This window comes from Cherax quadricarinatus, chromosome 74, assembly GCF_038502225.1.
Source record: "Cherax quadricarinatus isolate ZL_2023a chromosome 74, ASM3850222v1, whole genome shotgun sequence".
Taxonomy (NCBI): Eukaryota; Metazoa; Arthropoda; class Malacostraca; order Decapoda; family Parastacidae; genus Cherax; species Cherax quadricarinatus.
This window is the reverse complement of record NC_091365.1, coordinates 20,851,847-20,872,326: the sequence shown is the minus strand read 5'-3', so window position 1 is coordinate 20,872,326 and position 20,480 is coordinate 20,851,847. Positions and strand designations below refer to the sequence as shown.

General features: G+C 42.1%; 1 protein-coding gene across 3 annotated transcripts in view; it reads right to left on the bottom strand.

Annotated features, from left to right (window-relative positions):
* Positions 1–20,480, bottom strand: part of LOC128700109 (uncharacterized) — a 150,793-nt gene that overhangs the window by 74,095 nt on the left and 56,218 nt on the right. For all 3 annotated transcript variants that reach the window (XM_070100822.1, XM_070100823.1, XM_070100820.1), the window contains exon 3: positions 17,535–17,695. In XM_070100822.1, the coding sequence (XP_069956923.1) occupies positions 17,535–17,695 (161 nt within the window). The remainder of the gene's footprint in view (positions 1–17,534; positions 17,696–20,480) is intronic.

The window sequence follows — 20,480 nt, the reverse complement described above, 5'->3', positions numbered from 1 at the left end:
GGCCCGAAAAAGAAAAATTTTCACCATCATTCACTCCATCACTGTCTTGCCAGAAGGGTGCTTTACACTACAGTTTTTAAACTGCAACATTAACACCCCTCCTTCAGAGTGCAGGCACTGTACTTCCCATCTCCAGGACTCAAGTCCGGCCTGCCGGTTTCCCTGAATCCCTTCATAAATGTTACTTTGCTCACACTCCAACAGCACGTCAAGTATTAAAAACCATTTGTCTCCATTCACTCCTATCAAACACGCTCACGCATGCCCACTGGAAGTCCAAGCCCCTCGCACACAAAAGCCCCTTTACCCCCTCCCTCCAACCTTTCATAGGTTGACCCCTATCCCGCCTTCCTTGCACTACAGACTGATACACTCTTGAAGTCATTCTGTTTCGCTCCGTTCTCTCTACATGTCCGAACCACCTCAACAACCCTTCCTCAGCCCTCTGGACAACAGTTTTGGCAATCCCGCACCTCCTCCTAACTTCCAAACTACGAATTCTCTGCATTATATTCACACCACACATTGCACTCCGACACGACATCTCCACTGCCTCCAGCCTTCTCCTCGCTGCAACATTCATCACCCATGCTTCACACTCATACAGGAGTGTTGGTAAAACTATACTCTCATACAATCCCCTCTTTTCTTCCAAGGACAAAGTTATTTGGCTCCACAGACTCTTAAGTGCACCGCTTACCCTTTTCCCCTTATCAATTCTATGATTCACCTCATCTTTCATAGACCCATCTGCTGACACGTTCACTTCCAAATATCTGAATACATTCACCTCCTCCATACTCTCTCCCTCCAATCTGATATCCAATCTTTCATCACCTAATCTTTTTTGTTATCCTCATAGCCTTACTCTTTCCTGTATTCACTTTTAATTTTCTTCTTTTACATACCCTACGAAATTCATCCACCAACCTCTGCAACTTCTCTTCAGAATCACCCAAGAGCACAGTGTCATCAGCAAAGAGCAACAGTGACAACTCCCACTTTATGTGTGATTCTTTATATTTTAACTCCACACCTCTTGCCAAGACCCTCGCATTTACTTTTCTTACAACCCCATCTATAAATATATTGAACAACCACGGTGACATCACACATCCTTGTCTAAGGCCTAATTTTACTGGGAAATAATCTACCTCTTTCCTACATACTCTAACTTGAGCCTCACTATCCTCGTAAAAACTCTTCACTGCTTTCAGTAACCTACCTCCTATACCATATATCTGCAACATCTGCCACATTGCCCCCCTATCCACCCTGTCATACGCCTTTTCCAAATCCATAAATGCCACAAAAACCACTTTAGCCTTATCTAAATACTGTTCACTTATATGTTTCACTGTAAACACCTGATCCACACACCCCCTATCTTTCCTAAAGCCTCCTTGTTCATCTGCTATCCTATTCTCCGTCTTACTCTTAATTCTTTCAATAATAACTCTTCCATACACTTTACCAGGTATACTCAACAGACTTATTCCCCAATAATTTTTGCACGCTCTTTTGTCCCGTTTACCTTTATACAAAGGAACTATGCATGCTCTCTGCCAATCCCTAGGTACCTTACCCTCTTCCATACATTTATTAAATAATATCACCAACCACTCCAAAACTATATCCCCACCTGCTTTTAACATTTCTATCTTTATCCCATCAATCCCAGCTGCCTTACCCCCTTTCATTTTACCTACTGCCTCACGAACTTCCCCCACACTCACAACTTACTCTTCCTCACTCCTGCAAGATACACAAATAACCCGCACATAAAAGAGAGAAGCTTACGGCGACGTTTCGGTCCGACTTGGACCATTGACAAAGTCACACTAACCAGAGGTGGAGCAGGACGGCTATATATAGGCAGGAAGAGGTGGTGGTAGTAGTAGTAGTAGTAGTAGTAGTATATAATACCGACAAGATGAAATTAAGACACATGCACAACACCCGGGCATCCCCATCGTAGACGTTTCGCCATCCAGCCAGCCACTGGAGGGCGAAACGTCCACAACAAAGACAACCAGACGCCGCACATGTGTCTTAATTTCATCAGTAGTTGTAGTAGAAGAAGAGGTAGTAGTAGTGGTAGTGGTAGAAGTGGGAAATAAGGAAGACGAGCTAGTCAAATAAAAAGGAAGGGGAGCACTGCAAGAGAGCTAGATGCCCACAGAGGGAGAGCAAGCGCACAGAGGTGCGTGAAAGGGGAAGTGGTGAAATAAATGAAGAAGGAACAGAAACACGAGACAGGAGAGAGAAAAAGACAACCCAGAGGAGAAAAGGAAAGAGGAAAGGGGAAGAGGAAGAAGAAGAAAAAGAAAAAGAAAAAATGAGGATTCAGGTTAAGTCACGGGTGTTCTGAAGTTTGGAGCATTTTACAATGTAGTGGGAGAGGAAGGCATCTACAGAGACGAAGCCAGGGCTGAGGTTCATACAAGGAAAGTTGTGTATTAGAGAGGATTCAAGTAGACGGCGACTGTTCGAGTTGGAAGTAGGGAAGACAGTTTTAGCAGAAGACCAGTCAATAGGATGGCTATGATCTCTGACTTGACAGAAAAGAGCATTGTTAGTGTCGGCAAGCCTAACACTATTTTTGTGCTCCCTAAGTCTGTCAGAAAGAGATCGACCAGTTTCTCCGAAGTATTGAAGAGGACAGGAGGAGCAAGAAATAGAGTAGACACCAGGAACATCTGTAGAGGGAGGAGATGTATGAACGAGATTAGTGCGAAGAGTGTTAGTCTGGCGGAAGGTAAGCTTGATGTCTAAGGGACGGAGAGAATTGTTGAGATTAGAAAGACCGGAAATGTAGGGAAGGCAGAGGATAGAAGAGTTCCCATGAGTAGAGAGTTTGGGAGAGAAGAAATTGCGTTTAGCACGTGAGAGGGCAGAGTCTATGAAATGGGAAGGGTAGCCAAGACGGGAGAACGAATTATGAAGAGTGGAAATTTCTGCTGGAAGGAACTGAGGATCACAGATGCGGAGGGCACGGAGAAAGAGGGAGATAAGAACACTTTTCTTGACAGGGGAAGCATGATAGGAAAAGTAGTGAATGTACATGCCACTGTGCATAGGTTTACGGTAAATGGAAAAGGAAAAACCTGTATCTGAGCGGTGGACATGGACATCAAGGAAAGGAAGCAAGGAATTAGATTCCCATTCAGCTTTAAACTTAATGGAAGCGGCAAGATTATTAAGAGCTTCAAGAAAAGGTTGGAAGAGACTGGAGTCACGAGGCCACAGAGCAAAGATGTCATCCACATAGCGGAGCCAGAGTGAAGGTTGCACATCGAGGGTAGGAAGAAGAACAGTCTCGAAGTATTCCATGTAAAGATTAACAAGGACAGGAGAGAGAGGAGAGCCCATAGCGACACCGAAGGTTTGAGAATAATATTTCCCTTGGAAGGAAAAGGAGTTAGAGTCCACACAGAGGCGGATCAGATCAAGAAAGACATCAGTGGGGATAGGGAGATGAAGAAACCCTTCATGGGCCTTCTCTCTAAGGAAATCAAGGACATCATCAAGAGGGACATTGGTGAAGAGGGACTCAACGTCAAGACTAAGCATCTTACAGGTTGGGAGAGAGCGAACCCGTTCAATGAAGTCTTGAGAGTGACGGAGGTGGGCAGGAGAAAAAGTACCAAGAAAGGGAGTGAGGGTTTTGGCCAGCCAAGAAGCAAGAGAATAAGAGACAGAACCTACTAGCATTATTACTAGCATTATTACTAGCATTATTACCAGCATTACTATTAGCATTACCAGTAGCATTACTACTAGCATCATTACGAGCATTGTTACTACCATTAGTAGTAACATTATTACTAGCATTACTACTAGCATTATTACTAGCATTATTACTAGCATTACTACTAGCATTATTACTAGCATTATTACTAGCATTATTACTAGCACTATTACTAGTATTATTACCACCGTTACTGCTAGCATTATTACTAGCATTATCACCAGCATTATTACTATCATTACTACTAGCATTAATAGCATTATTACTAGCATTACTATTAGCATTGTTACTATCATTATTACTAGCATTACTACTAGCATTATTACTACCATTATTACTAGCATTACTACTAGCATGACTACTAGCATTATTATTAGCATTGTTACCAGCATTACTACTAGCATTATTACCAGCATTATTACTAGCATTACTACTAGCATTTTTACTAGCATTATTACTAGCATTATAACTAGCATTATAACTAGCATTATTACTATCATTATTACTAGCATTACTATTAGCATTGTTACTATCATTATTACTAGCATTACTACTAGCGTTATTACTAGCATTATTACTAGCATTACTACTAGCATTATTATTAGCATTATTACCAGCATTACTACTAGCATTATTACCAGCATTATTACTAGCATTACTACTAGCATTTTTACTAGCATTATTACTAGCATTATTACTTGCATTATTACTAGCATTATTACTAGCATTTTTACCAGCAGTCCTACTAGCATTACTACTTGCATTGCTGTAGAAGCCTGTACTGTCTGCACAGACAGCCTATGCTGTCTGCCAGCTTAGTTCATATTTCGCGCCATGCTGGTGCTGCCACCTATAGGCGTTGCCACTTCAGCCTGCCTGCCTTTGCCTCACTCTCACTCACACAGCGGCCTAGCAGGAAGACACAAGGCCTACTCCTAACTCTCTCTCGTGGGATGGCCCTGCCCGGGCCATGGGCACAACACACAAGCCTGTGTACCCACCACGACTTAACAATAAAGAAAGAATCCTCCGAAGTCGTATCATTTACTCCCCGCTACCAGAACACCAAACAAACGGGTTATATTGCTACTAGCATTACTATTAGCATTATTACTAGAATTGTTACTAGCAATAGTATTAACATTACTAGCATTATTACCAGCATTACTAGTAGCATTATTACTAGCATTGTTACTAGCATTAGCACTAACATTATTACTAGCATTACTATTAGCAGCATTGCTACTTGCATTACTACTAGCATTACTACTAGCATTATTACCAGCATTACTGCTAGCATTACTACTAGCATTATTACCAGCATTACTACTAGCATTACTACTAGCATTATTACCAGCATTACTACTAGCATTACTATTAGCATTACTACTACCATTACTATTAGCATTATTGCTAGCATTGTTACTAACATTAATACTAACATTATTACTAGTATTACTACTAGCATTGTTACTAGCGCTAGAACTAGCATTACTATTAGCACTAGCATTAGCTTCATCAGTAACACCATCAGAGAGAAAAATGAAGCCATACATTTATTCTCTAGGACCAACACTAGCACAGTGCCATCGGTACTCAGTTCTCAACAATCAGTGCCATCAGTACTCAGTTCTCAACAATCAGTGCCATCAGTACTCAGTTCTCAACAATCACTGCCATCAGTCCTCAGTTCTCAACAATCAGTACTCAGTTCTCAACAATCAGTGCCATCAGTACTCAGTTCTCAACAATCAGTGCCATCAGTATTCAGTTCTCAACAATCAGTGCCATCAGTACTCAGTTCTCAACAATCAGTGCCATCAGTACTCAGTTCTCAGCAATCAGTGCCATCAGTACTCAGTTCTCAACAAAAAGTGCCATCAGAACTCAGTTCTCAACAATCAGTGCCATCAGTACTCAGTTCTCAACAATCAGTGCCATCAGTACTCAGTTCTCAACAATCAGTGTCATCAGTACTCAGTTCTCAACAATCAGTGCCATCAGTACTCAGTTCTCAACAATCAGTGCCATCAGTACTCAGTTCTCAACAATCAGTGCCATCAGTAATCAGTTCTCAACAATCAGTGCCATCAGTACTCTGTTCTCAACAATCAGTGCCATCAGTACTCAGTTCTCAACAATCAGTGCCATCAGTACTAAGTTCTCAACAATCAGCGCCATCAGTACTCAGTTCTCAACAATCAGTGCCATCAGTACTCAGTTCTCAACAATCAGTGCCATCAGTACTCAGTTCTTAACAATCAGTGCCATGAGTACCCAATTCTCAACAATGAGTGCCATCAGTACTCAGTTCTCAACAATCAGTGCCATCAGTGCTCAGTTCTCAACAATCAGTGCCATCAGTACTCACTTCTCAACAATCAGTGCCATCAGTACTCAGTTCTCAACAATCAGTGCCATCAGTACTCAGTTCTCAACAATCAGTGCCATCAGTACTAATTTCTCAACAATCAGTGCCATCAGCACTCAGTTCTCAACAATCAGTGCCATCAGTACTCAATTCTCAACAATGAGTGCCATCAGTACTCAGTTCTCAACAATCAGTGCCATCAGTACTCAGTTCTCAATAATCAGTGCCATCAGTGCTCAGTTCTCAACAATCAGTGCCAATAGTACTCAGTTCTCAACACTCAGTGCCATCAGTACTCACTTCTCAACAATCACTGCCATCAGTACTCAGTTCTCAACAATCAGCACCATCAGTACTCAGTTCTCAACAATCAATACCATCAGTACTCAGTTCTCAACAATCAGTACCATCAGTATTCAGTTCACAATCAGTGCCATCAGTACTCATTTCTCAACAATCAGTGACATCAGTACTAATTTCTCAACAATCAGTGCCATCAGTACTCAGTTCTCAACAATCAGTGCCATCAGTACTCAGTTCTCAACAATCAGTGCCATAAGTACTCAGTTCTCAACAATCAGTGCCATCAGTACTCAGTTCTCAACAATCAGTGCCATCAGTACTCAGTTCTCAACAATCTGCACCATCAGTACTCAGTTCTCAAAAATCAGTGCCATCAGTACTCAGTTCTCAACAATCAGTGCCATCAGTACTCAGTTCTCAACAATCAGCACCATCAGTACTCAGTTCTCAACAATCAGTGCCATCAGTACTCAGTTCTCAACAATCACTGCCATCAGTACTCAGTTCTCAACAATCAGCACCATCAGTACTCAGTTCTCAACAATCAGTACCATCAGTACTCAGTTCTCAACAATCAGTGCCATCAGTACTCAGTTCTATACAATCAGTGCCATCAGTACACAGTTCTCAATCAGTGCCATCAGTACTAATTTCTCAACAATCAGTGCCATCAGTACTCAGTTCTCAATCAGTGCCATCAGTACACAATTCTCAACAATGAGTGCCATCAGTACTCAGTTCTCAACAATCAGTGCCATCAGTGCTCAGTTCTCAACAATCAGTGCCATCAGTGCTCAGTTCTCAACAATCAGTGCCATCAGTACTCAGTTCTCAACAATCAGTGCCATCAGTGCTCAGTTCTCAACAATCAGTGCCATCAGTACTCAGTTCTCAACAATCAATGCCATCAGTACTCAGTTCTCAACAATCATTGCCATCAGTACTCAGTTCTCATCAATCAGTGCCATCAGTACTCAGTTCTCAACAGTGCCATCAGTACTCAATTCTCAACAATGAATGCAATCAGTACTCAGTTCTCAACAATCAGTGCCATCAGTACTCAGTTCTCAACAATCAGTGCCATCAGTGCTCAGTTCTCAACAATCAGTGCCATCAGTACCCAGTTCTCAACAATCAGTGCCATCAGTACTCAATTCTCAACAATGAGTGCCATCAGTGCTCAGTTCTCAATAATCAGTGCCATCAGTACTCAGTTCTCAACAATCAGTGCCACCAGTACTCAGTTCTCAACAATCAGTGCCATCAGTACTCAGTTCTCAACAATCAGTGCCATCAGTACTCAGTTCTCAACAATCAGTGCCATCAGTACTCAGTTCTCAACAATCAGAGCCATCAGTACTCAGATCTCAACAATCAGTGCCATCAGTACTCAGTTCTCAACAGTCAGTGCCATCAGTACTCAGTTCTCAACAATGAGTGCCATCAGTACTCAGTTCTCAACAATCAGTGCTATCAGTACTCAGTTCTCAACAATCATCGCCATCAGTACACAGTTCTCAACAATCAGAGCGATCAGTACTCAGTTCTCAACAATCAGTGCCATCGGTACTCAGTTCTCAACAATCAGTGCCATCAGTACTCAGTTCTCAACAATCAGTGCCATCAGTACTCAGTTCTCAACAGTGCCATCAGTACTCAGTTCTCAACAATCAGCACCATCAGTACTCAGTTCTCAACAATCAGTGCCATCAGTACTCAGTTCTCAACAATCAGTGCCATCAATACTCAGTTCTCAAGAATCAGCACCATCAGTACTCAATTCTCAACAATCAGTGCCATCAGTACTCAGTTCTCAACAATCAGTGCCATCAGTACTCAGTTCTCAACAATCAGTGCCATCAGTACTCAGTTTTCAACAATCAGTGCCATCAGTACTCAGTTCTCAACAATCAGTGCCATCATTACTCAGTTCTCAACAATCAACACCATAAGTACTCAGTTCTAAACAAACAGTGCCATCAGTACTCAATTCTCAACAATCAGTGCCATCAGTACTCAGTTCTCAACAATCAGTGCCATCAGTACTCAGTTCTCAACAATCACTGCCATCAGTACTCAGTTCTCAACAATCAGCACCATCAGTACTCAGTTCTCAACAATCAGTGCCATCAGTACTCTGTTCTCAACAATCAGTGCCATCAGTACTCAGTTCTCAACAATCAGTGCCATCAGTACTCAGTTCTCAACAATCAGTGCCATCAGTACTCAGTTCTCAACAATCACTGCCATCAGTCCTCAGTTCTCAACAATCAGTGCCATCAGTACTTAGTTCTCAACAATCAGTGCCATCAGTATTCAGTTCTCAACAATCAGTGCCATCAGTACTCAGTTCTCAACAATTAGTGCCATCAGTACTCAGTTCTCAACAATCAGTGCCATCAGTACTCAGTTCTCAACAAAAAGAGCCATCTGAACTCAGTTCTCAACAATCAGTGCCATCAGTACTCAGTTCTCAACAATCAGTGCCATCAGTACTCAGTTCTCAACAATCAGTGTCATCAGTACTCAGTTCTCAACAATCAGTGCCATCAGTACTCAGTTCTCAACAATCAGTGCCATCAGTACTCAGTTCTCAACAATCAGTGCCATCAGTAATCAGTTCTCAACAATCAGTGCCATCAGTACTCAGTTCTCAACAATCAGTGCCATCAGTACTCAGTTCTCAACAATCAGTGCCATCAGTACTCAGTTCTCAACAATCAGCGCCATCAGTACTCAGTTCTCAACAATCAGTGCCATCAGTACTCAGTTCTCAACAATCAGTGCCATCAGTACTCAGTTCTTAACAATCAGTGCCACGAGTACCCAATTCTCAACAATGAGTGCCATCAGTACTCAGTTCTCAACAATGAGTGCCATCTGTGCTCAGTTCTCAACAATCAGTGCCATCAGTACTCAGTTCTCAACAATCAGTGCCATCAGTACTCAGTTCTCAACAATCAGTGCCATCAGTACTCAATTCTCAACAATGAGTGCCATCAGTACTCAGTTCTCAATAATCAGTGCCATCAGTACTCAGTTCTCAATAATCAGTGCCATCAGTGCTCAGTTCTCAACAATCAGTGCCAATAGTACTCAGTTCTCAACACTCAGTGCCGTCAGTACTCACTTCTCAACAATCACTGCCATCAGTACTCAGTTCTCAACAATCAGCACCATCAGTACTCAGTTCTCAACAATCAATACCATCAGTACTCAGTTCTCAACAATCAGTACCATCAGTATTCAGTTCACAATCAGTGCCATCAGTACTCATTTCTCAACAATCAGTGACATCAGTACTAATTTCTCAACAATCAGTGCCATCAGAACTCAGTTCTCAACAATCAGTGCCATCAGTACTCAGTTCTCAACAATCAGTGCCATAAGTACTCAGTTCTCAACAATCAGTGCCATCAGTACTCAGTTCTCAACAATCAGTGCCAACAGTACTCAGTTCTCAACAATCTGCACCATCAGTACTCAGTTCTCAAAAATCAGAGCCATCAGTACTCAGTTCTCAACAATCAGTGCCATCAGTACTCAGTTCTCAACAATCACTGCCATCAGTACTCAGTTCTCAACAATCAGCACCATCAGTACTCAGTTCTCAACAATCAGTACCATCAGTACTCAGTTCTCAACAATCAGTGCCATCAGTACTCAGTTCTCAACAATCAGTGCCATCAGTACACAGTTCTCAACAATCAGTGCCATCAGTACTAATTTCTCAACAATCAGTGCCATCAGTACTCAGTTCTCAATCAGTGCCATCAGTACACAATTCTCAACAATGAGTGCCATCAGTACTCAGTTCTCAACAATCAGCACCATCAGTACTCAGTTCTCAACAATCAATACCATCAGTACTCAGTTCGCAACAATCAGTACCATCAGTATTCAGTTCACAATCAGTGCCATCAGTACTCATTTCTCAACAATCAGTGACATCAGTACTAATTTCTCAACAATCAGTGCCATCAGTACTCAGTTCTCAACAATCAGTGCCATCAGTACTCAGTTCTCAACAATCAGTGCCATAAGTACTCAGTTCTCAACAATCAGTGCCATCAGTACTCAGTTCTCAACAATCAGTGCCATCAGTACTCAGTTCTCAACAATCTGCACCATCAGTACTCAGTTCTCAAAAATCAGAGCCATCAGTACTCAGTTCTCAACAATCAGTGCCATCAGTACTCAGTTCTCAACAATCACTGCCATCAGTACTCAGTTCTCAACAATCAGCACCATCAGTACTCAGTTCTCAACAATCAGTACCATCAGTACTCAGTTCTCAACAATCAGTGCCATCAGTACTCAGTTCTCAACAATCAGTGCCATCAGTACACAGTTCTCAACAATCAGTGCCCTCAGTACTAATTTCTCAACAATCAGTGCCATCAGTACTCAGTTCTCAATCAGTGCCATCAGTACACAATTCTCAACAATGAGTGCCATCAGTACTCAGTTCTCAACAATCAGCACCATCAGTACTCAGTTCTCAACAATCAATACCATCAGTACTCAGTTCTCAACAATCAGTACCATCAGTATTCAGTTCACAATCAGTGCCATCAGTACTCATTTCTCAACAATCAGTGACATCAGTACTAATTTCTCAACAATCAGTGCCATCAGTACTCAGTTCTCAACAATCAGTGCCATCAGTACTCAGTTCTCAACAATCAGTGCCATAAGTACTCAGTTCTCAACAATCAGTGCCATCAGTACTCAGTTCTCAACAATCAGTGCCATCAGTACTCAGTTCTCAACAATCTGCACCATCAGTACTCAGTTCTCAAAAATCAGAGCCATCAGTACTCAGTTCTCAACAATCAGTGCCATCAGTACTCAGTTCTCAACAATCACTGCCATCAGTACTCAGTTCTCAACAATCAGCACCATCAGTACTCAGTTCTCAACAATCAGTACCATCAGTACTCAGTTCTCAACAATCAGTACCATCAGTACTCAGTTCTCAACAATCAGTGCCATCAGTACTCAGTTCTCAATAATCAGTGCCATCAGTGCTCAGTTCTCAACAATCAGTGCCAATAGTACTCAGTTCTCAACACTCAGTGCCGTCAGTACTCACTTCTCAACAATCACTGCCATCAGTACTCAGTTCTCAACAATCAGCACCATCAGTACTCAGTTCTCAACAATCAATACCATCAGTACTCAGTTCTCAACAATCAGTACCATCAGTATTCAGTTCACAATCAGTGCCATCAGTACTCATTTCTCAACAATCAGTGACATCAGTACTAATTTCTCAACAATCAGTGCCATCAGTACTCAGTTCTCAACAATCAGTGCCATCAGTACTCAGTTCTCAACAATCAGTGCCATAAGTACTCAGTTCTCAACAATCAGTGCCATCAGTACTCAGTTCTCAACAATCAGTGCCATCAGTACTCAGTTCTCAACAATCTGCACCATCAGTACTCAGTTCTCAAAAATCAGAGCCATCAGTACTCAGTTCTCAACAATCAGTGCCATCAGTACTCAGTTCTCAACAATCACTGCCATCAGTACTCAGTTCTCAACAATCAGCACCATCAGTACTCAGTTCTCAACAATCAGTACCATCAGTACTCAGTTCTCAACAATCAGTGCCATCAGTACTCAGTTCTCAACAATCAGTGCCATCAGTACACAGTTCTCAACAATCAGTGCCATCAGTACTAATTTCTCAACAATCAGTGCCATCAGTACTCAGTTCTCAATCAGTGCCATCAGTACACAATTCTCAACAATGAGTGCCATCAGTACTCAGTTCTCAACAATCAGCACCATCAGTACTCAGTTCTCAACAATCAATACCATCAGTACTCAGTTCTCAACAATCAGTACCATCAGTATTCAGTTCACAATCAGTGCCATCAGTACTCATTTCTCAACAATCAGTGACATCAGTACTAATTTCTCAACAATCAGTGCCATCAGTACTCAGTTCTCAACAATCAGTGCCATCAGTACTCAGTTCTCAACAATCAGTGCCATAAGTACTCAGTTCTCAACAATCAGTGCCATCAGTACTCAGTTCTCAACAATCAGTGCCATCAGTACTCAGTTCTCAACAATCTGCACCATCAGTACTCAGTTCTCAAAAATCAGAGCCATCAGTACTCAGTTCTCAACAATCAGTGCCATCAGTACTCAGTTCTCAACAATCACTGCCATCAGTACTCAGTTCTCAACAATCAGCACCATCAGTACTCAGTTCTCAACAATCAGTACCATCAGTACTCAGTTCTCAACAATCAGTGCCATCAGTACTCAGTTCTCAACAATCAGTGCCATCAGTACACAGTTCTCAACAATCAGTGCCATCAGTACTAATTTCTCAACAATCAGTGCCATCAGTACTCAGTTCTCAATCAGTGCCATCAGTACACAATTCTCAACAATGAGTGCCATCAGTACTCAGTTCTCAACAATCAGTGCCATCAGTGCTCAGTTCTCAACAATCAGCGCCATCAGTGCACAGTTCTCAACAATCAGTGCCATCAGTACTCAGTTCTCAACATTCAGTGCCATCAGTACTCAGTTCTCAACAATCAGTGCCATCAGTACTCAGTTCTCAACAATCAGTGCCATCAGTACTCAGTTCTCAACAATCAGTGCCATCAGTACTCTGTTCTCAACAATCAATGCCATCAGTACTCAGTTCTCAACAATCAGTGCCATCAGTTCTCCGTTCTCAACAATCAGTGCAATCAGTACTCAGTTCTCAACAATCAGTGCCATCAGTGCTCAGTTCTCAACAATCAGTGCCATCAGTGCTCAGTTCTCAACAATCAGTGCCATCAGTACTCAGTTCTCAACAATCAATGCCATCAGTACTCAGTTCTCAACAATCATTGCCATCAGTACTCAGTTCTCATCAATCAGTGCCATCAGTACTCAGTTCTCAACAGTGCCATCAGTACTCAATTCTCAACAATGAATGCAATCAGTACTCAGTTCTCAACAATCAGTGCCATCAGTACTCAGTTCTCAACAATCAGTGCCATCAGTGCTCAGTTCTCAACAATCAGTGCCATCAGTACCCAGTTCTCAACAATCAGTGCCATCAGTACTCAATTCTCAACAATGAGTGCCATCAGTGCTCAGTTCTCAACAATCAGTGCCATCAGTACTCAGTTCTCAACAATCAGTGCCACCAGTACTCAGTTCTCAACAATCAGTGCCATCAGTACTCAGTTCTCAACAATCAGTGCCATCAGTACTCAGTTCTCAACAATCAGTGCCATCAGTACTCAGTTCTCAACAATCAGAGCCATCAGTACTCAGTTCTCAACAATCAGTGCCATCAGTACTCAGTTCTCAACAGTCAGTGCCATCAGTACTCAGTTCTCAACAATGAGTGCCATCAGTACTCAGTTCTCAACAATCAGTGCTATCAATACTCAGTTCTCAACAATCATCGCCATCAGTACACAGTTCTCAACAATCAGAGCGATCAGTACTCAGTTCTCAACAATCAGTGCCATCGGTACTCAGTTCTCAACAATCAGTGCCATCAGTACTCAGTTCTCAACAATCAGTGCCATCAGTACTCAGTTCTCAACAGTGCCATCAGTACTCAGTTCTCAACAATCAGCACCATCAGTACTCAGTTCTCAACAATCAGTGCCATCAGTACTCAGTTCTCAACAATCAGTGCCATCAATACTCAGTTCTCAACAATCAGCACCATCAGTACTCAATTCTCAACAATCAGTGCCATCAGTACTCAGTTCTCAACAATCAGTGCCATCAGTACTCAGTTTTCAACAATCAGTGCCATCAGTACTCAGTTCTCAACAATCAGTGCCATCATTACTCAGTTCTCAACAATCAACACCATAAGTACTGAGTTCTAAACAAACAGTGCCATCAGTACTCAATTCTCAACAATCAGTGCCATCAGTACTCAGTTCTCAACAATCAGTGCCATCAGTACTCAACAATCAGTGCCACCAGTACTCAGTTCTCAACAATCAGTGCTATCAGTACTCAGTTCTCAACAATCAGTGCAATCAGTACTAAGTTCTCAACAATGAGTGCCATCAGTACTCAGTTCTCAACAATCAGTGCCATCAGTACTCAGTTATCAACAATCAGCACCATCAGTACTCAGTTCTCAACGATCAGTGCCATCAGTACTGACTTCTCAACGATCAGCACCATAAGTACTCAGTTCTCAACAATCAGTGCCATCAGTACTCAGTTCTCAACAATCAGTGTCATCAGTACTCAGTTCTAAACAGTGCCATCAGTACTCAGTTCTCAACAGTCAGTGCCATCAGTACTCAGTTCTCAACAATCAGTGCCATCAGTACTCAATTCTCAGCAATCAGTGCCATCAGTACTCAGTTCTCAACAATCAGTGCCATCAGTACTCAGTTCTCAACAAACAGTGCCATCAGTGGTCAGTTCTCAACAATCAGTGCCATCAGTACTCAGTTATCAACAATCAGTGCCATCAGGACTCAGTTCTCAACAAACAGTGCCATCAGTACTCAGTTCTCAACAGTCAGTGCCATCAGTACTCAGTTCTCAACAATCAGTGCCATCAGTACTCAATTCTCAGCAATCAGTGCCATCAGTACTCAGTTCTCAACAATCAGTGCCATTAGTACTCAGTTCTCAACAAACAGTGCCATCAGTGGTCAGTTCTCAACAATCAGTGCCATCAGTACTCAGTTATCAACAATCAGTGCCATCAGGACTCAGTTCTCAACAAACAGTGCCATCAGTACTCAGTTCTCAACAATCAGTGCCATCAGTACTCAGTTCTCAACAACCAGTGCCATCACTACTCAGTTCTCAATAATCACTGCCATCAGTACTCATTTCTAAACAATCAGCACCATCAGTACTCAGTTCTCAACAATCACTGCCATCAGTACTCAGTTCTCAACAATCAGTGCCATCAGTACTCAGTTCTCAACAATCAGTGCCACCAGTACTCATTTCTCAACAATCAGTGCCATCAGTACTCAGTTCTCAACAATCAGTGCCATCAGTACTCAGTTCTCAACAATCAGTGCCATCAGTACTCAATTCTCAACAATCAGCACAATCAGTACTCAGTTCTCAATAATCAGTGCCATCAGTACTCAGTTCTCAACAATCAGCGCCATCAGTACTCAGTTCTCAACAATCATCACCATCAGTACTCAGTTCTCAACAATCCGTGCCATCAGTACTCAGTTCTCAACAATCAGTGCCATCAGTACTCAGTTCTCAATAATCAGTGCCATCAGTACTCAGTTCTCAACAATCAGCGCCATCAGTACTCACTTCTCAACAATCAGCACCATCAGTACTCAGTTCTCAACAATCCGTGCCATCAGTACTCAGTTCTCAACAGTGCCATCAGTACTCAATTCTCAACAATCAGCGCCATCAGTACTGAGTTATCAACAATCCGTGCCATCAGTACTCAGGTCTCAACAGTCAGTGCCCTCAGTACTCAGTTCTCAACAATCAGTGCCATCAGTACTCAGTTCTCAACAATCAGCACCATCAGTACTCAGTTCACAACAATCAGTGCCATCAGTACTCAGTTCTCAACAATCAGTGCGATCAGTACTCAGTTCTCAACAATCAGTGCCATCAGTACTCAGTTCTCAACAATCAGCGCCATCAGTACTCAGTTCTCAACAATCAGTGCCATGAGTACTCAGTTCTCAACAATCATTGCCATCAGTACTCAGTTCTTAACAATCAGTGCCATCAGTACTCAATTCTCAACAATGAGTGCCTTCAGTACTCAGTTCTCAACAATCAGTGCCATCAGTACTCAGTTCTCAACAATCAGTGCCATCAGTGCTCAGTTCTCAACAATCAGTGCCATCAGTACTCAGTTCTCAACAATCAGTGCCATCAGTACTCAGTTCTCAACAATCAGTGCCATCAGCACTCAGTTCTCAACAATCCGTGCCATCAGTACTCAGTTCTCAACAATCAGTGCCATCAGTACTCAGTTCTCAACAATCATTGCCATCTGTACTCAGTTCTCAACAATCAGCACCATCTGTACTCAGTTCTCAACAATGAGTGCCATCAGTACTCAGTTCTCAACAATCAGTGCCATCAGTACTCAGTTCTCAACAATCAGTGCCATCAGTACTCAGTTCTCAACAATCAGCGCCTTCAGTACTCAGTTCTCAACAATCAGTGCTATCAGTACTCAGTTCTCAACAATCAGTGCCATCAGTACTCAGTTCTCAACAATCAGTGCCATCAATACTCAGTTCTCAACAATCAGTACCATCAGTACTCAGTTCTCAACAATCAGTGCTATCAGTACTCAGTTCTCAACAATCAGTGCTATCAGTACTCAGTTCTCAACAATCAGCGCCATCAGTACTCGGTTCACAACAATCAGTACCATCAGTACTCAGTTCTCAACAATCAGTGCTATCAGTACTCAGTTCTCAACAATCAGTGCTATCAGTACTCAGTTCTCAACAATCAGCGCCATCAGTACTCGGTTCACAACAATCAGTACCATCAGTACTCAGTTCTCAACAATCAGTGCTATCAGTACTCAGTTCTCAACAATCAGTGCTATCAGTACTCAGTTCTCAACAATCAGCGCCATCAGTACTCGGTTCACAACAATCAGTACCATCAGTACTCAGTTCTCAACAATCAGTGCTATCAGTACTCAGTTCTCAACAATCAGTGCTATCAGTACTCAGTTCTCAACAATCAGCGCCATCAGTACTCGGTTCACAACAATCAGTACCATCAGTACTTAGTTCATAATAACCAGTATCATCAGTACTCAGTTCACCATACTCAGGGCTATCAGTATTCAGTTCATAACAATCAGTACCATCAGTACTCAGTTCACATCAGTACTATCAGTGCTCAGTTCACAACAATTTAGTACCATTAGCACTCAATTCACTACTCTCAGTGCCATTGTACTAAGTTCATAACAATCAGTACCATCAATACTCAATTCACCACACTTAGTGCCATCAGTACTCAGTTCACCACACTCAGTACCATCAGTACTCAGTTCACCACACTCAGTGCCATCAGTACTCAGTTCACCACACTCAGTGCCATCAGTGGCACCACCACTTACAGTGCAGTACTCACCTAAGTCATCAAGGTAGTGTAGTCCGGGTACCACAGTGTGTAGCTGAGGCAGGAGGCGGCGAGCGTGGTCATCACTCACTACAGCTAAGTACAGCATCATTAGATTTGGAGGCAGCTTTGGCACGTCACTCAGATGACCACGAAACGAAATCAGGTAATCCCTGTACCGGGATAATGCTTTTATTAGCTCCCAGCTCATCCCCACTCACCAGCTACACTGCAACACTGATCATTACACCCAGTATACTTATGTTCGTCTACACTGTAAGACTGTACACTACACTAAGAGATTATGATCAGTTACAGTGTAACACTGCACATACATAAATGACTGTGATCAGCTACTGCAGAACACTGCACATTATACCAAGTTATCTTCATCAATCACAGTGTAACACTGTATATTGATCTAAGTAATCTTCATCAATCACAGTGTAACACTGTACATTGCACCAAGTTATCTTCATCAATCACAGTGTAACACTGTACATTGCACCAAGTTATCTTCATCAATCACAGTGTAACACTGTACATTGCACCAAGTTATCTTCATCAATCACAGTGTAACACTGTACATTGCACCAAGTTATCTTCATCAATCACAGTGTAACACTGTACATTGCACCAAGTTATCTTCATCAATCACAGTGTAACACTGTACATTGCACCAAGTTATCTTCATCAATCACAGTGTAACACTGTACATTGCACCAAGTTATCTTCATCAATCACAGTGTAACACCAAGTGATTATGATCAACAAACCCAGTAAAGAGTAGGGGTGTTGCGGAAACAATAAGGGAACACTACATCAACATTCAGGGTCCAAGACTATTCAACATCTTACCAGAAGATATCAGAAAAACTGCTGGAACAACTGTAGAAGCCTTCAAGAGGAAACTGGACAAATATCTTCACCAGGTGCCAAATCAACTAGGCTGTGATGGATTTGTGGGACAGCAGGCCTCCAGCAGCAACAGCCTGGTTGACCAGGCAAGCACCAGACGAGCCTGGCCCATGGCCGGGCTCCGAGAGTATTGAAACTTTCGAAACTCTTCGTAGTTATAACCAAAATGTAATACTACTCAATTACTTTGTGATCAATTTAAGTGTAACAATGTATACTACACCAAGTGATGTTTATGAGCTACACTGACTACTGACTACACTAAGGTACTTGAGGGGGTAGATCCTGGCAATGAATATTGAGTATACGGATTTGAGAAGGGCTTCTGACAGAGTTCCAGCCACACCGGAGATTGGTGAGGAAGTTAGACGCACAGGGAATAGGAGTGGAAATTTTTCCTGGGTGGAATCATGGTTGGCAGATACGCAACCAAGAGTTTACATAAATGGAAAGAAATCTGAGTTTGGATGCGTCACAAGAGGTGTTCCACAGGGATCAATGTTCTGACCTTTGTTGTTTACATTATGCATAAACGACATAGATGTAGGAATCAAAAGCAACATAAGAAAGTTTGTGGAAGACACTGAAATAGGCCATCAGATTAATTCTGATGAGGACATTAGAACATTACACAAAGATCTTCATTAACTGCTGCAGTGGTCGGAAAAGTGGCGGAAGCAGTTTAATGTAGATAATTGCAAAGTTCTAAGCCTGAGCAATTCTGGTCACTGTAAGATAGAATGGGCATAAATACGCTGGAAGATACACAGAGAAGGATAAAAAAGTTTATTGCAAGTATCTGCATCCTCTGGAATGGCGTAGAGCTTGGTGGGATATGACTGAGGTGTACTAATGGAAGACAAGAGAGGACTTGCAGCAGTGGGTTCAAGTTCGAAAAAAATTGATTAGATTAGATACAAGAAAGCACAGGCGTGATAACAGATGAGTGGAACAAACTCCCGAGTAGCCTCACTGAAGCAACAACTTTGTGTTGTTTTAAAATTAAGTTAAACAAGTATATGTATGGGTTTGGGTGGAGTCGAGTTGGACCTGTCAAGCATGGGGCAGCAGGCCTGCAGCAATGCTCTTTCTATCTTACGTTATGTCTCATAAACATGTAATATGTCAAGTACATCATACTGCTGCTGCTACCTGCACCTAGATCATACTATGCATGAAGATGTAAATGTGTATTATCATCTGTAGTATGATCTGAGTTTCCTTCTAAGTTCTTAAAATTTCTGTTCTTAAAATGTTTCATTTTATCTCTAAGGGAAAATGGGGAAAAATTATTTCCTTATCAGCTATTCGTGTCATAAAAGGCAACTAAATAGCTGGAAGCAAATGGCTAGTAACTGGTGAATGTTGCAACAAGGAGAAGGCTGGAGACAGTGGTGTCATGTCTGAGGGCAATGTGTGGTGTAAATATAAATGCAGAGTCTCTATAGTTTGGAAATTAGGAGGAGGTGCAGCATTACCAAAACTATTATCCAAAGGGCTGAGGATGGGTTATTGAGGTGGGTCGGACATTTAGAGAGGATGGAACAAAATTAAGACACATGAGTAACATTTGGATATCGTTATTTGTGATTGAAACGTTTCTCCTACACTGTGGGCTTCTTCAGTCAAATACAGAAACGAATGAAATGGAGGAAAGATGAGTAGAGGCGAGATAAAGATTTAATCCAACAACTTTTAAAAATAACTTTTAAGATGGTGAATTCCTCAGCCTGGAAAAGAATTAGTCAAAACTTTTCTCAAGACTGACCACCTCGAAAACTATTTCTCTGAGATTGACGGACTGATTGGACCATCTTCTCCACTACTCTTACTGCTCCTGCTCCTCAGTACGCTGAGGTCAGAGGTCATGTGTGGTCATACCTGCCTAAGCTCTTGGGGGTTAGTGTGAGCTGTTACCAAGCACCATGGCTTGTTGTAGTGTTTTAGAATCTCAGGTTCAAGTGTTGAAGAAGGAGGCTGAAGCTTCACATAGATGAGTTTGGGAGTGAGTGTGAGAAGGATTTAGCTGGTAAGGAGGAA